At 41.3% G+C, this 16,541-nt stretch overlaps 3 protein-coding genes across 3 annotated transcripts; 1 reads left to right on the forward strand and 2 right to left on the reverse strand.

Annotated features, from left to right (window-relative positions):
* Window positions 1–639: 639 nt before the first annotated feature.
* Window positions 640–8,184, reverse strand: rnf10 (ring finger protein 10). Its single transcript, XM_053420194.1, has 17 exons — window positions 7,626–8,184; window positions 6,857–7,041; window positions 6,497–6,702; window positions 6,325–6,415; window positions 6,028–6,212; window positions 5,805–5,941; window positions 5,491–5,645; window positions 5,109–5,240; window positions 4,386–4,620; window positions 3,961–4,094; window positions 3,679–3,796; window positions 3,490–3,591; window positions 3,243–3,380; window positions 3,041–3,132; window positions 2,847–2,904; window positions 1,859–2,023; window positions 640–1,754 (listed from the first exon to the last, which is right to left on the reverse strand). Exons 1-17 carry the CDS (start codon window positions 7,786–7,788, stop codon window positions 1,681–1,683), a joined length of 2,370 nt encoding a protein of 789 aa, XP_053276169.1. The 5' UTR covers window positions 7,789–8,184; the 3' UTR covers window positions 640–1,680.
* Window positions 8,185–8,767: 583 nt separating this feature from the next.
* pop5 (POP5 homolog, ribonuclease P/MRP subunit) lies at window positions 8,768–10,867 on the reverse strand. Its single transcript, XM_053420196.1, has 5 exons — window positions 10,556–10,867; window positions 10,338–10,480; window positions 9,750–9,899; window positions 9,572–9,655; window positions 8,768–9,449 (listed from the first exon to the last, which is right to left on the reverse strand). Exons 1-5 carry the CDS (start codon window positions 10,573–10,575, stop codon window positions 9,343–9,345), a joined length of 504 nt encoding a protein of 167 aa, XP_053276171.1. The 5' UTR covers window positions 10,576–10,867; the 3' UTR covers window positions 8,768–9,342.
* Window positions 10,868–10,980: 113 nt separating this feature from the next.
* unc119.1 (unc-119 homolog 1) lies at window positions 10,981–14,320 on the forward strand. Its single transcript, XM_053420195.1, has 5 exons — window positions 10,981–11,323; window positions 12,234–12,347; window positions 12,984–13,092; window positions 13,207–13,379; window positions 13,490–14,320. Exons 1-5 carry the CDS (start codon window positions 11,089–11,091, stop codon window positions 13,600–13,602), a joined length of 744 nt encoding a protein of 247 aa, XP_053276170.1. The 5' UTR covers window positions 10,981–11,088; the 3' UTR covers window positions 13,603–14,320.
* The last annotated feature ends 2,221 nt before the right edge of the window (window positions 14,321–16,541 follow it).

Raw genomic sequence — 16,541 nt, forward strand, 5'->3', positions numbered from 1 at the left:
CTTGCTCCTGATTGAGCTGTGGTGTGTTAGTGCCAGCAGACGTAGTAAACACCGTATATGTATTTCATAATTACTAGAAACTAGAAGAAAATTAACGTGCAGGGAGTAAAAAGTTTGTGAAAGTTTTTTTGCATCATAGTTCAACATTTGAGATAAACCGAATACCATTATTTATTTTTTTAAAAGCCTCAGAGCAACTCGGAGTTTTGAACGCTAATCACCGTGACTTCCGGTCTGCAGTTGAGCTGAATATGTCGAACTTGTCTTTAGTTTGTCACTAGTCTGAAAATGGGATAATGCGATTGGGAGAGAATGATCCCATCCCACCTCTATGAAATCAATCGGTTTTCTCCAAGGACATAAACAAAATTTTAAATAATTCCATAAACAATCAATTATATTTATATAAACAAAAGTTAGTCATGCGAGGTAGAAATTCATATAACTAATTAATTATCATTAATCAACTTATTTAATTAATAACCCCTCATAGTAAATATAATGTACTTCAGTCCTTATTTATCAGGACTGCCCCCATGTGGACAAAGAAAATCACTGCAGCATAATTATCGCAGCCAATGTCCTTATTTGAGGACGAATGTTTTTCTTTAACTAATTCATAATCAAACAGTTGGATCATTGATTGTGCATAAGTGTTTATTCATTTCCACAGACTAGTTACATTGACTAGTCTATAAACTTGATCAAACTTAAAAGGTGAGTAAACAACCCTCTATTCCAAAACAATGTTCCGATCCACTTTTCCTTAAGTTTCAAACAGTCTTCAAATGTCAGCACTTATCCACTCCACACATTCTCAACACTGAAAACTAACAAGTTAGTAAGCATTCTACAATAGAGGATGACACAGAGGTGAAATTGAATGAGAAGAATGTGTGGTTCTTAAACCATTTAATGGTTTAACAGGGCAGAATATAATGGAGTTCTGTTCACACGACAGACCAAATCTCTTTAATAATACAATACTGCCTTTTTACGTCCTCACAATGGTATAGGATCATCATGTATTCACGTTGAGGTTAGCAAATACTAGAGCGGAGAACTCAAATCGCTATCCCCCAAATCTATTCTGAAGGCGGATAATGTGCAAGCCTAAATTATTACCTGACATAAAGCACTGAAAAAAAACAGACCTCGGTGTTCATCTGTTGTACGGTGAAGTTCAGGACGAATCATGTCTGAGCACTGAGTATCTTGGAAACATTACAAGGTGCAACGTACCTGCAGCTGGCCGACTGCTACTGTAATAAAGCACCCCAGAATTTTCTTATCCACTTCACTAATGGGTCCCAGATGCAATGCTCAGAGTCTAATTAAGCAGAGTTGGAAGCCATAAAAAGCCTAATAAATATGAGCTTCTTATATTCCATTACCTAATTAGCATCTGAATTGAATTTGACCTGTACGGCTTCCAGTGTGGCAGGTTGCTGCTGCAAGGTTTTGACGTAGTTCACCATCAAACCCCCCGAAAAAAATTGCAAAATTAAACTAGTGGCATGACACGCAAACTGCTGATCGAGCCAATGGAACAATGACTAAAGCAGCATGAACTCGCATACTAAAACCTATCGTCGTAGCTTATAGTTCCAAATAAAAACACAAGCAGTGCGAGGATAAATACAGGACAATAGAGGATGCTTGAATGAAAGTCAGTGTCGTCTACTTTGTGTGAACCATGGATGTGCTGAACAAAAGTTTCTTCTTTTTCTTCTTCTTCTTCCCTCCTTTCTCATCTGAAAGACAAGAGACAAAGAATGAGTGCAAGTCTAAGAGAACACACACAATGGCTTTAGACATAAAAAAGAAACGTGATGCAGTTGATTCCTTAATGGCAGACCTGGGTCAACCACAGGTTGTGGACGAGAAGCTGGACCACTGTCCAGCTGCAGAAGTGCCTTCTCAAAGGCCTGGCTGAAGGACTTCTGGAAGCTGGGCACCGGGACTCTGTCTGACCCGTCGCCCTCTCCATCACTGTCCGCTGCCGGGGGAGCTAGGAATTGATCTACATGACACAAGACACAATAATAAGTTCACAAGCAAGCAAAGTGCACAGTGAGCCATGAATATAGACTTTCTTTCTTCTTATAAAAAATATGTATTTCTTTGTAATCAGCAGCCTAACTGATCATTTAACAAGTGACACGTTGTTTAATTTGTTGTTTATCAGTGATGTAGGTGTTAATGATAAATTATGCCACTGGTAGCTTTTTCCTAGGTAAGTCATACAACCAAAATATTTGGCCAATCAAACAAGTACGTACCTGTATGTTAAATCCAACTGGCTTTGAGAGCTTGTGTTACTCTTGTGTAAAGGATGCATGTAATAGCTTGTCTATATAAACTGTAAAAAATTATATTGACCATTTATTTTGGCTCCAGAATTAAGTAGAATCAACCCGTTAAGTGATATTCATCTGAAACCACACGGTCCGACACTAATGCGTTTATTTTAGCTGATCCAGTAAAGTTTTGCTACAAACTACTACACCTCTCCATCAAAAAGCAGCCTCCAGTTACCATGTATTGCAACTTGTATTTTGTCAAATAAAACAGTTTATGAAACATTAATCTAATATGCGCATGTTTTTGACCATCAACATAAATGTTTATCAACTAATGACCTCTATAACACCAGAATCCATTGTTAGTTGGTCTTGACCTTTAAAATTCAATAGGAGCACGTCAATAGAGCCGAAACTTTAAGTACAAATTTGTAAGTGATGCACATTTCCAACTTAATACTAAATTTAGTATTTTGCTAGGTTCATTATAATATACATTTTCAATCTTATTGTGTTACTCTAGGAGCCATAGTCTTGCACTACCGTTCTTTGAAGGGATCCTGGGCCCAGCATCCGCTCTGGCCTTCCCATCTCTTAGCATCTATACAGGACACAGTCAGGGTCACACCATTTCAAGTATAGACGTTATGTGCTACAACATCAGCACAAAAATTATGTTATGCATTACCCGTATGACAAGGGTAGTCAATAATGCTGTGTGTGTTTGCCATACACACCTGTGCAAAGGACATGCAGTGGGAGTCGTCCTCCAAACTACCCACAACTGGTGAAGGGCCTTGCCCGTTCAGACTCGGAAATGTCATCCCATCTAAGACAGCAGAGTAGATGTCCAATTCACATCTCTCATCATAACCCATAACAGTCAGCTGATGAGTAAAAGTATAGTAAATTGATGTGCAGGGAGGGAGCTGCTCTTACCAGAGGAGGGGCTGCAGCTGAGAGCTGATTGAGGGGCAAAGGTGAAGTCAGGCTGGATTGGGGGGCTGCTGTTGTAAGGCGGAGAGCCAAATGCTGGGAAATGCTGAAGGTTCTCAAGTCCAATATGCACCTCAGGGTCTGAGGGAGGGACATAAGTACAAGGATTTTGTTAGGAGATAGAGATTTCTCAACATCTTTCTGGACAATCGTTCTTAGCTGCTGTTGTGAAGTGCTCAGCTGTACTTACATCTACCCTGCTTGCTGTTCTCCTCGAACTCAATTCGCTTCTCACGGCGCTTCTCATCCCTCGCTTTCTTCTGCCTCAGGTGCTTTCGCTTCTCCAAGTCGTCTAAAAGGTTTTGGGGGAAATTTAACTATAAAAATCCCTTTGCTGCAACTGAAAATTCAGGCCCTGAAACAGGAAACATGTTCTAACCTGCAAATGTGTCCAGAGTTTCCTTGGAGAGGACCGGTGACTGCAGAGCCAACTCACAAATGCTGAACTCGCATGTGAGAGGCAGATGAGCCAGATAGCGATGGCGGCGACGGATCTCCTGCAACAAAACCATGATGGAGATATCAGTCAAAGAAATAATACGTGTACCACTGTCAAACTACTCAAGTTTAGAATTTAGCACTTACTAAAGAAAAAATAGTATTTAACAAGTTTTAAATGATCCACAACTTGAAAGTGATTATTGTTTCCTTATTTGCTGACCTCTGTGACTGTGTGTCCCACTATCTCAACTACTTTGGCAGTGATGGAGTCTGGGCTGGCCTCCAAGCTGCCGTATTCCCGCAACAGACAGCGTACATTCACAGGATGCAGGAACATCTGCTGGCAGTCTTCAGCTGGAGGAAGAAATAAGCCAGGGAACAAAAGGTGAAGCTGAAGTTTAAGCATGAAGGTGAAAAACAACTGCTTGTACAGTCACAACAAACAGGCTTCCTTCACTTTGCATTGGTCAGACTCCATTGTTTGTTTCTATGATTTACACATTTACTAAACAGCTATGTTTAGTAAAGAAGGGTTAAGGTTACTCAATTACATTTTTTGTTAAACACAAACAAACAAATCCGGCATGTTTTAGTGGTCATGGGAAACCTCACAAGGCTAAGGCAGGAGAGTGGAGAATGACCTACCTTGGTAGAAATAGTAATAGGGTCCGTGCACCATGCTGGCTGGCGGACGGCTTGGATGTGCCTGGTCGGCCGGTCTCTCCTCATCGAGTTGGGGCTCTGCGGCTGCTTCCATCACAGCCTCAGCCTCAGGAGGCTCCTCCAGCACACACTCCAGAATCCCTTCAGGGATGTCTGGCATCTCGTCTGGGAGCTCCGCCACCTCGTCATCAAATGCGGAGGAGTACTGCAGCACAGGCTAGGAACGGAAAAATAATAAAAGGTTATTATGGGGGGAAATATTCAAGTAAAATAATTTGATCCCATCACATGTACAATACACAAGAAACATTAGGTCAAAATCTAGAATATGCCTGAAATGTGTATGGTGAACAGTTTTAGGCATGTAGTTGTTTATACATTGGCTATATCAGACATTACAAAGACTTTATTTTAGAAGCTGGCAGTTAAATGTCCAGTTGAGCTGAGTGTGACATTAACGTTCACATATAAAGCTCCTCCTGGAAATGAAAGGTTCAAGATTGTGAGTATCAGATGATTTTTTACAGGGTTTTTTTTTTTTTTAAGAAAAAAGTTGCCAAACAGTTTGGACCAAAGGCTGACAGAAAAACTCCCAAAACATGAATGGATGGACGATGGTGTAACTGTATCACAAACTCAGTGTCATTTAGGGAAGAGGCACTAGATCGTGAAAGAAGGTGAAGAAAAAATGCATTTTAGACTCACCTTGGCACTGGAGACGTTAGTCACCACTTCCTCCACAGGAGAAAGAGGATCTTCCAGAGTCAAACAGGATAGGTCAAACCTCTGGGCTGCAGTTGCCTTCTGCTGTTGCTTGAGCAGTATTTCCTCGCGCTCCTGTAACAAAAAGATACAGCCAAGACGTGTATCGTTTTATTCTGTGTGATGAGGTACGTTTAATGTTTTACTTGGAGACACGCAAGAGACAAATGCGTTGATCAAAAACCCTCCCTTCAGGATTTCCGTTCTTGCATGCCTCGATTTATGCATTTTGCAAACACTCATTTCAAATGGGAGGATTATGTCACCAATGCACCGTTTATTACTTTATGTATCTGTTCAGTGTAACACACGTAGCTTTGTTTACCTGCAAAAGACAAAGAGCGCTCTCGATGAAACAGCTATGGGCATCCTCTTCCTGGCTAAGTTCACCCTGCAGGACGGCCCTCTCCTCGGCCACCAGGGTCAGGACCTGCGTAGGGGAGGTCAGCAGCAGCTTGGAGTACGGGCTAAGACACGCATCTAGAAAACATACAACACAGGTCAAGTTTCTGCTATTTAGGAATTATACACACACACACAGGTATATCAATTCTTATTGTTGTGGGACATAAAAAACGTTATGCAGTACTGCTGTAAAGCATCTTATTCTCTTGAATAAACAAGGCGTCACTGTCTCACCTCCAAAGCGAACAGGCTCCTCCACCTTCGCCCACTGAGAGCTCGGCATGGCTACCAGAGCCCCCTTTTCCCTCCTCATCAAGCGCATGGTGATTACATCACCAACTGCATATTGCCTGGTCTCCATAGCAACCACACTGCAATAAGAAATGAAGCATGGAGTCAAAACACTCCAATACAACGTAAGCAGTTTGTGTGTTTACATTGTCTACATCTCATTCACCTCTTCAGGTCAGCAATGATCACGGCCTCATAGCAGATGGGGCACTTGGACCAGCTCTTATCACTAAGAGAAAGGTAGTGCAGCATGCATGGCCAGCAGAAGATGTGTCCACACCGGGTGATGCGGGCTGCCAGAGGAGGGTAGAGGCAGATGGGGCAAGACGGCACCTCATGACTGTAAATGCGCTGTGGACGTACACAAAAGGTTATTAGCATGTGTATGCTAATACGTACGTTCATTAATGTGGGCTTTGTATCTTGTATTGGGGGCACTGCTCAACGGATGCCAAGCTCTCACCACTTGCTGCACACAGTCCCAGTTAACCAGAGTGTCTGGATCAGTGAAGTGAGCCTTGTAGTCCTGGTCATCAGTCACAACAAACTGGCAACTGAAACACACAGAGAACGCTTGACTCCCACATGTTCAGCCGCTCTATTTCACATTATTTGCTGTAAGAGGTGCTGCTTACTTGGCCTGCAGGAAGAGCTCCTTGTTGAAGGGCTTGTGCTTATGGCCCCATTTGTTTCGACGGCCCCAGCCGGAGTGGCCGCCATCTCCGAAGCCACCGTTACCTCCGCGAGGTTCAAAGGTAAAGTTCAGCAGGTGGTTCAAGCTTATCTTTTTCGGTCCAGCAAATTGAGCCGGGCAAAACTCGGCCCGGCACGTCTCTGCTACCTGTAGAGGCACAGGAGGAGAACAATCTGTAAAGGACCGTTGAACTTAAAAACTAATACTGTGCATCTTTTTTCACAAACGTCTGTTCTTAATTGCTCACATGGTGCAAAAGCATTTCACATGACAATCAGCTTGTAACAAAATAAATACCAACCTCCTCACGTCGTCCTCCACCTGTAACGCCATACTGTCGTCCTCCACCTCTCTGAAGGGGTCTCTTGTCAAAATTTTTGCTTTTCTGTGAGTTGGTGCGGCGAGGGCCTGGCAAACTGTCGGTTTTAGGAAAGGTGGGCTCACGCTTGCGGCTGTAGCGCTTGGAGCCTCCATTATTTTTACCATCTAAAATGTGAACAGAAATAGACATTAATTACATGACTATAGAAACGTTCTATTTCAATACAACTACTTCACTTTGTTGATGCGGGACTTGTGACTGACATGACTGGTGGAAGTAAAGAACCATCTGAGAGAGTTTGTAACCTGGGTCCTCTGGGATCGTTTAAACATATTTATATAAATATATTACGAGCCTCTGGAGGTTGTACATGTCCAGCCTCGAGGTGTAGTGATCTCCACCACTGAAGCCAGGGACAGCTTCCACTGACACTTTTAGACTCTACAGAAGTCATGTAAGTGGACTTCCATGTGAGAAGTCAGTCAAATTGCAGAGTTTTGGATGTAAATAAGAGTTATATGTGGGATTAGCTTGTAAAGAATACAGCTTGTTGGAGTGAAATGTATGCATCGCAGACACTGTGCTGTGAGCAAATATGAGCCTGGGGTATTTGTGGGTCGAATGTTTTCACAGCGACGTCAGCCATACCAGATAAACACCCGCTGCGCTACGGCTAGGCCCCAGCAGGCCACAGCGCACGGAGCGTGCACAGGGGATGTGTGCGTGTGTTGGACCAGCGCCTTCTCACCTGTTTTGGGTTTAGATTCTCCAGGTGCTGGGCCTGTGGAGCTGGAACGAGGCGGAACCTTGGATCCGGTGCTGCTGTTGGGGTTCTTCTCCATGTTTGAGACCGGGCAGTGAGCGGTTCTGGGGACGAGCTCTGGGCGGAGAGCTGCCGAGCTCTCTAGCATCAAACGGAGAAACGGAGGAGGAAAACGGGCTACGGTGAGTGCGGGTCAGGCGGCGAAGGCCCTGATTCATTTCTGTCAAACGCGGAGACCCCATCACGGCGACATCTTGACAAATCAACAAACCCGAGAAAAAAAGAGACACGATTTCGGCGTCTCAAATTATGGAGTCTGTAGGAGGAGAGGACGAATGCTCGCCACGCGGGGCCAAGACCCCCACAAGACGCAGTTTCCTCGCTAAGGAAAACAATGCGCCTTTATCAAGGCCTTCTGTGTTTTCCACTGGGTGGAAAACCTGTCTATATGAAGATTTTCTCCAAAAAAATATGTCCGTCCAAACGAGCTCACACTAATGGCGACGGGTCGCCAGACAGGAAACTGAGAGACCCGGATGTTTTTTATCCAACCTGCAGATCTGTTTACGCGATGAGGGCCTGCTACGCATGTCGGGAAATGTAGTATTAGTAGCATAGACTGTACACAAAACAACTAGATTAGTAGCCTTTCAGCTCTGTGGGTGCAAGCTTAGTGGTGGACGATATAATAATATATAATCTAATCAATCGATAATCATCACTATGAATGTCACTATATTTCTTTTTAAATTAAAAGACTAATTTACCTCTTGAAAGAAGGTTGTGGTTTTAAACTCTTCTTAATGGACAGAAAATGACAAACATTTTCCAAATCTGAGGGAGATCATTTATGAGTCATACCTCCACTGTGCATGCACATGCCTTAGTTATAAATCTCTTAATCTTTTTTTGCTATTGACAAGACTGAAAATCATTAACTAACTATAAATACAATTTATATACAGTCTATGGTACAAACTAGGGTCAGTGTTAAGGTTGTTAAATTAGTTTACAGGAAATATTGTTGTTAAATGTTTGACTGTGGACTATGAAAGCTTATCTTATCTGCTAATATCAGCAGCATGTGTTACGTCTGGACATCTCTCATAAAATGTTTACAAGCTGTATACCAACAATGTTATGAATTTATTTTTTCAAAACAAAATACACAAAATAGAGTAAAAAAAATACAAAACAAATTCATTGAAACCTAAAAAGTTTCTTCTGAACAGTTTTTTCAGAATTCGATCATGGTCTTATTTTGCGGCGCAAATCTAATAATTTAAAGTTAGCCTTCTCCAAAATAAATAGATGCAAATTCAGTATCAGCATTAGGCTACATTCACACTACAATGTTTTGTTTTAAACTTAGTTAAAACGCTAGTGCGTGGATGTTGATCATTTTTGTTTTAAAACAAAAATGTAATAGCATTGACGTAGCATTAACAAGACCTTGCTGTGAAATGATATTCATGACGACCATCAGGCCAACCTGAAAACCCACATTTTCTATGTGACAAACATAACTTAACGTGTTCCTCTGTTGAAGACAGTCAGTTTTCACTAGGTAAAAACCCATCGAAGAGCAGCAGTAAACCATGTTTCCACAGTTGCATTTCTTCCCTCCCATTAGTTCTTTATAAAAATATTCAGAGCTAGTCATCTAGGAAGAAGCTGCCATCTTTGACTGCATGCTGTGATGTCACTTTTCTTCATCTTCTTCACTCTCTAACTCGTCCTCAAAAGCCTCCTTCTTTCCTCCTGGTAGGGAGCATTGAAGAATAGCTTCACGAACCTGTTGTTTTTCCTCTGTAAATGGAAATAAGAGGAGGAATCAGTTAAATGGTGGTTGACTTTGACATCATTGTCAATTGTCTAGAGACTGTAAGCGCAGATTCATTCTGGTATAAATAATTTTATAAATATCTTACCTTCATCTTTACATTTAGGGAGCATTCTGTGGAGCTGTTGAGTGTTGTATCGGATCAGAAACTTCTGACATGTCCTAATTGTTCCTGAAAAAAAAAAAAAAAAATGTTCAATTAATATTGAGGATTGTTTAAGTTATGTCTAACTCATAATAAAATGTGACTTGATGTTTTTTTTTACCTCCCACATGCACACAGTTTAGAAAACATGGAATTTTCTGGCCACGAGCTTCAATGCTTGTTATAAAAGGCAATGCAGACCAGAGGAGTTTGTAACACCTTTTCGGGAAACGTAGAAATACCATTCCAGTATGAGCGTTCAGATATTTCACTAAAAGAAAGAGAAAAAACAACGGGTTTTTGGTGTTATTATAATCATTCACATCTAGTTTAGGTTTTAACATACGTCCACACTAAAGTACCAGTAATTTGTTCTAAAAGCAGCGGTTGACATTCACTGAAAGATGCTACTCTCCTACTTCACAAAATTCCACAGAGAAATATCTATTGACAACATAGAAATGTTGTTTCACACTATTGCTGCAGTAATGATAATTAAATTATGTACAAATAGTCAAATTGTGATAATAAAAACAACTGTATTGTTTTGATACTTGAGCAACATTTTCTGATTGTAAACCTGAGGGCTACTTTTAACTGGATGGTCAGATAAGTCCCCTAAATGCAGACTGTGGGATATTTTCAGATTATGATTTTAAAGCAATACTTCTTTTCAGCATTTAAATGCCTTAAATTCCCCGCTGATTACCAGAGAAGCCGACGAGGCAGTGAGCTGCTCCATAATCTCCGTGCGTGAGGGCCACTGCTGCCCGCACCGCCGCCGCCACAGCTCGGTCATCCAGCTGCAACAGGTCGCTCCGCTTCGACACGTTCACTTCACACAGTAAATACCTGTGGGCAGAAGTGGGGCAGTCAAAACTGATCTGTGACCGCGCTCACTCACACACACGATGGGCACATGTTTACCTCCTCTTCACCCGCACCATCGCTGCTCCTCTCTTCTTCCGCGGGAACTTCCGTCAACATAAGTAATCTGCCACCCGGAGCGAGTATGGCGCCACACACTGGACATTCATGACATGAAGCCTTTGATTCGATGCACCGTGCAGCACGAATTTGCAGCCAATCATCCAAACTGACTTGTTAAAGGCTAAATATCTCATGTTTGCACGATTCAAAAAAGGACAGATGGAAGATGGTAGCTTGTTCAAAACAACTAAATGATCTGATGTTGCGCAGGGCCTTATTTAATCCCACAGACGACGGAAGGCTCACACAACACGCCCGGGTGAAGAAGAAGCGGGAGGGCCTGTACTTCAAACCATTCACACCCCTCTGTAACTATGACAACCTCCATCGTTCTAAGCCAATCACGGTCTCGCTTTTCCGTCTCCCCCATACGCTTTACGCCATCTTGAAATTAAGCCGCAGTTTGTTAAGCCGCTACCAGAAACTAGCAGAGCACCACAAGTCTTTTCCTCAGCGGGACGGTGTCGGGCATGAACGGTTCCCGAAACAAACCAGCACAGACACTCAGCAAGGGACCGGCGGACACGGACAGCGGCTCGGAGGCGACCCACAGGGAGCGAAGGACCGGCGGAGGAATGCTGAAAAAGCTGAAGTCGAGGCGCAGTCAAACAGATAAGTGGCCTGTGGTCACCGAGGATGAGCTCCGGGCTCTGGGAACCGATATTTCCCCGGATCATGTCCTAGGTCTGCGGGCTGTCACGGAAGGTGAGTTACGTTTACTGGGTTCAATTAAACCCGGTTAAAAACAGCTCTGCTCAGAGAGCATCATTCATTTACCCAATGCTAATGTAGCTAAGCGCCAAACGTTCACACCAGCTGACTGATGAGTCCTCTCGTTGTTATGGATCAGTGAGTGATGTTACATGAGTTCACTACGTGACTCTACGTGTAGGTCCATGTTTTCAGTTGTGCTGTCATTATTTGATGCTAACCAAAGAATAGGTTGTTCCCAGGGGCGCACCTAGAAATTTGGGCCACCTAGAATGAATATTTTCAAAGGCCCCCTGACCTACATTAATGTATTTTCTTTGAAGAGCCAATCAGCTCAAAACACAATATCACCTTGTTTTTTTCCCATTAAACTCTAGAAGATAGAAGTGTAGGTTTCAATTTGACAAGCGTATCTTACTTAATGTCATGCTATTTTTTTTATCTCCAGCCTAGAAACTAGTAACTGCCCTGCTTGAATCCTCTGACTCAAACCCCCGGGTCTGTCATCAGACACCCTGCTCACCACAGTTGCAGCTGACGCTTAACATTAACTCATCGTTTTTGTCATTTTTGTGCACCAGACAACAATGTCATTACTTCCCGTTTCTCATGCAACGCTATGTTGAAAAGCTGTGACCCTGTGCTGTTGTATTACTGATGACTGATACAACTAACAGGAGCCAGAATACAGATACTATAACCTTGGTTGCTAATCAAGTGATATCTAAGGCCTTTAAGTTAGGATACATGCATACATTTACTAGCAAATCTCATTACAAAATACTTATTTTCAGTAAAATTGGACTGTTTGCTATATAAGTAGTTGCCTGATGTCAGATAATGGGGTACCCCCTCTATATGTTGGTGTTTTTTCTTAATTTAAATTCTTTTTTCCATTTTCCAGACTATCTTTGCAAACCTGAAGATAATATCTACAATGTTGACTTTACTCGGTTCAAAATCAGAGATCTTGAGACAGGGACAGTCCTCTTTGAGATTGCCAAGCCTCCTAACAGTGGTAAGTGATGTAGGAACTTTGCAACTACACCAAACACCAAGACTCTTAAAATCAATTTTTTTTTCTATTTTCTAATTTATGCAACAATTTAAAGCTCACAAAGTATTCCATTTATCAGAGAGGTTTACATCTGGCGACATGCCACATTTTCGTGACAACTAAAGTTCTGCAAAGTTAGTTATTACCTGTTTGCATTTCCTTGTAGTCTCATTGCTCAGTAACTATGCTATTTCATCTGTGTTATCATTGGAAAGCTGACCTTTGACAAGATTACCAATTTTGAGAGGCATATATAGATTGGGATGTTGTGTATAACACTTATCAACCACAAGAGAAAAAAATACCTTTTCTAGTAATGCGAACATATACTGGATTCAGATGTTTTAAATAAAAATTAGGAAACCTCTTTGTTTCCTCAATATCTGACTCTTTTGACAATGTTCCTTGTACCCTGACCTGGTGAGTGATGATTCAAACAATTATTGGAAAGAGTTTCATATTGATCAGTTACATGTGACAAATGACACAATATGGATCTAGTTAACAATATGATTATGTGTAGTTATATGCATTTTGTTATATTTGCCTATCCTGTCAATATTGTATTCCAGTCAAATGGACGTGTTTCTGTTTTAGGTCCAATGGAGAATGAAGAGGAGAGTGCAGATATTGACACCAGTGCAGGGCGTTTTGTCAGATACCAGTTTACACCAGCCTTCCTAAAACTGCGCACTGTTGGTGCAACGTAAGTAAATGGACCATAACACGATGAGAGTATAATAATCAGCTTTTTGTCTTGTAAGTCGCTAATCAGTCAATTGCAATTATTGCCTTTCTTGTTTCTGTTTCCTAATTGCAGTGTTGAGTTCACAGTGGGTGACCGGCCAATAAACAGCTTTCGTATGATTGAGAGGCATTACTTCCAGGGGCGCCTCCTCAAGAACTTTGACTTTGACTTTGGCTTTTGCATTCCAAACAGCCGCAACACATGCGAACACATTTATGAGTTTCCACAGCTTCCAGACGACCTCAGTGAGTTCTACTCTGCATTTTCAGCCACATTTTTATTTCTATGGGATTATATTTCCCACAAGAATTCACATATATTAATATTTGTTTTGTTTGTTCTTTACCTCCTTTAGTTCGCCTAATGGTGGAGCACCCTTATGAGACCAGATCAGACAGTTTCTACTTTGTGGACAATAAACTCATCATGCACAACAAGGCAGATTATGCCTACAACGGTGGTCTGTAATACCAGAAGGGTAAAAATGTATGCAATACCTCCCAGGAGATTGAGTTCTTGGATTACAACCATCCAAAAAGCTTCTTTTCGGTGGACAGAAGTATTCTCTCCTTTATCTACATTCCTACTCACGTGACGACAACTTTAAATTCAACCGACCACATCTGCCTTGTTATGAAATCATGGATCTGTTCATCTGTACCTCACAGAGCTCAGTTTCTTGGACTCTGAGGAATGTTCCGTTAAATATTTCTCTGTTAAATCTGACTGAAGTCTTTTTGTTCTGTCTTTGGGTATCTCATTCGAGTTTCACGTTACTGCTTAAACACTTCTGCCTTAAGTTTCTCGCTGTCTCTGCTGGAAAGGGACACTTTTGAGTCACAGATCGCTCATGACCAAGCCTCTAGACTGTGTTAGTTGTTACTTCATTTAGTGAAATACATAGATGCTATCAACTGAGGTTTATTTGAGCTACATTTTACAGATGATAGTTGTGTTTCCTACGTGTGTAAGTCAGAATTAACTAGATGATTTACAATATTGTTAGTTATAGATGTTCATGTTGAACTAGTTTACATTAAGGCTTATTTCTTCTAAATATATTATCAGTTGCGACTCATTGGGACTGTTTGTGTTAGATATTTAAGCTTGGTGTCCATTTTATACGATACATTGTTTGTCTGACCAATCTCTTTATGTAGGAGAAAATCATATAACTCAACAACAAGATGCTCAGTTTCATAATTTCTGCCGTCATTCTGAGTTTTGCTGTCGACTTTAAATCTGGTGTTCTGTCAAACTCTGTGATATTCAAATAGGATAAGAAAGCAGGACAATCAGAGTTACTGGACATGACACATTCTGCTTTAAACGCCTTCCATGCATAAAAACGATTTAGTCTGCACAAGGTTATTTAAACCCCTGAAGTCAGCTTCCCGGTTTTCTTCAGCACAACAGCACTGTGAATCCCACTCTGCTGGAGCTGAGTTTAGACAAAGGGCTGGTAAATGTCTGCTTTGCTCTCAGGTTCTCAGTCAACCAATGAAATGCACACTACATGACGGAACAGAGAGAAGTAACATGGTAGTTGATTTACTTTTAATGAGGTACTTGAGTAGGTGTAGAACCTGGCCTGTCTCTCTTTCTATTCATGGAAGCCTTGTGTAAAGGACTATATGGTGTTTTTTTGCAGACTTACTAAGATATATATATATATGGGCATTTTTGCCTTTATTTGATAGTACAGATTGAGTGTGAAAGGGGGGTGACTAACAGCAAAGGAGTGCAAGTTGGAATTGAATTAGCCTGTTGTCGAGGACTGAAAAGGTGAAGTGAGTTATCTGGCGCCCAAAAATATATGTTTTTCATATAAGTTTCCAATCTATTAAGTTCACTCGTACAATATGGTGCAACTTTCACAGCTACCCCGCGATAAATCCTTCCCTAGATGCCTAGTTTTCATCGACACCTGCAGAGAGGACTTGATGCACTAAAAGTGGCTGTTTTGCAGTGAACTGTCAAGTCAGATGTCCATAACCTATTGCAAACACCAACAATGAAGAGTTTGAAAATGGTCCCAGCTTGCAACATAATTTTCAGTCTAAATATCTCAGATAAGTGGTTAGAGGGCTCGGTTTCTCTGATTTTCATATTGTACAAAAATGAATGGAAATCAGCAGCTACCTTAAAGGCTGGAAATAATTCAAAAGAAATAGTGAATGGTCAGAATTTGTAACAAAGGGCTTACGTATTCTGTAGTTAATCAGTCAACTCATAAAAAGTCACCCGAACAGTCTGAAAATCTTACTACATAAATGATCTGGGCTTCCTTTCCCCGTACACTGTAATACCACATCCAGTTGCCTTATATCCAATTGTCCATCATCCAGTTTTTTTTTTTTTAAATTGTTGAAAACCTTTTGCTTGATCAAGATGTGAGGCAAACGCTACAAGGCTTCTCTCCCCCAATACGCTTAATTACCCTATTAAAACTAAATGTACCATGTCGCAGCAGCTCACTGTTCTACATGTGTGACACGGGACTTTATGCAGCATAAGACGTTTTGAATAATGTTTACCTGTATAATTTTCTATTTTACAGTTTGAATAATGTGTGACCTCTCATTATGAAGCCCACACTCAGGTGTGACATCAGGCACACATTTGGACAGTGATAATCTTTGCCCCCGAACCCAATACAATTTGAAGTTATTTGGACTCAATGGATATCCGTCAGTTGTATTGCTCTTTGGCAGCACTGCTGTTGTAGCTGAGAACACTACATTGTTTTGCCACGCGGTATCAGTCAATGGTATTTTATCTTAAAAGCCTGATTACCTAAGTACACTTTGTTTATCCTCACAAACATCACTGAGTCACTACATGAATGACACCAGAAGTTGTGGCTATGTCCCCAATTGCACAGATTCCTCTTTTTATATTGGCCGCTTTGACAAATGATACGTGGACATATCAGTTTTATTCTGATAAAAGATCTAATAAAAATGTCCTGTTCACTTTGAACCGCAGTGCTCTTTATGAGCAGATTATCAGGGATTTGGGGAGCTTCTCTGTCTTCCAGCTGGCATCACAATTGAATCAAAGCAGGTATTATGAGAATGCTGCCTGTTCAGGACACTAAACAATGTTTAAATGAATGTGTATTTCAATGTTATTGTACAAAGATGAACATTTTAAACAAACTGATGAAAATTGTTCATGGAATGATATTTTGCACAATAATTTTCATCATCTTTGAATCCCTCTGTAATCACAATGAGGATGCTAATAAACCTACACAGACCTACTTTATTTTACTTTGATTGCTGCTTGTTCAAACGAAGCCGGGGACGAATATAAACACACGAGAAATGAGCCTATCGCTGTCTTCGACGAGTGGACCACATTTCCCAGAATCCTCGGCTCAAAACAGACGACAACCGCAGCAC

Source organism: Pleuronectes platessa, chromosome 4 (assembly GCF_947347685.1).
Source record: "Pleuronectes platessa chromosome 4, fPlePla1.1, whole genome shotgun sequence".
Taxonomy (NCBI): domain Eukaryota; kingdom Metazoa; phylum Chordata; class Actinopteri; order Pleuronectiformes; family Pleuronectidae; genus Pleuronectes; species Pleuronectes platessa.

Excerpts from the sequence above, each read along its gene's own strand:
- rnf10 (XM_053420194.1), bottom strand. The coding sequence starts at position 7,788 with ATGCTAGAGAGCTCGGCAGCTCTCCGCCCAGAGCTCGTCCCCAGAACC. Across the intron at positions 6,416-6,496 it reads GAGCTCTTCCTGCAGGCCAA|TTGCCAGTTTGTTGTGACTG; the intron begins GTAAGCAGCACC and ends TGTGTGTTTCAG. Across the intron at positions 3,381-3,489 it reads GAACAGCAAGCAGGGTAGAT|ACCCTGAGGTGCATATTGGA; the intron begins GTAAGTACAGCT and ends TCCCTCCCTCAG.
- unc119.1 (XM_053420195.1), top strand. The coding sequence starts at position 11,089 with ATGAACGGTTCCCGAAACAAACCAGCACAGACACTCAGCAAGGGACCG. Across the intron at positions 12,348-12,983 it reads TGCCAAGCCTCCTAACAGTG|GTCCAATGGAGAATGAAGAG; the intron begins GTAAGTGATGTA and ends TTTCTGTTTTAG. Across the intron at positions 13,093-13,206 it reads CTGCGCACTGTTGGTGCAAC|TGTTGAGTTCACAGTGGGTG; the intron begins GTAAGTAAATGG and ends TCCTAATTGCAG.
- pop5 (XM_053420196.1), bottom strand. The coding sequence starts at position 10,575 with ATGGTGCGGGTGAAGAGGAG. Across the intron at positions 10,481-10,555 it reads ATGGTGCGGGTGAAGAGGAG|GTATTTACTGTGTGAAGTGA; the intron begins GTAAACATGTGC and ends TTCTGCCCACAG. Across the intron at positions 9,656-9,749 it reads AAACTGTGTGCATGTGGGAG|GAACAATTAGGACATGTCAG; the intron begins GTAAAAAAAAAC and ends TTTTTTTTTCAG.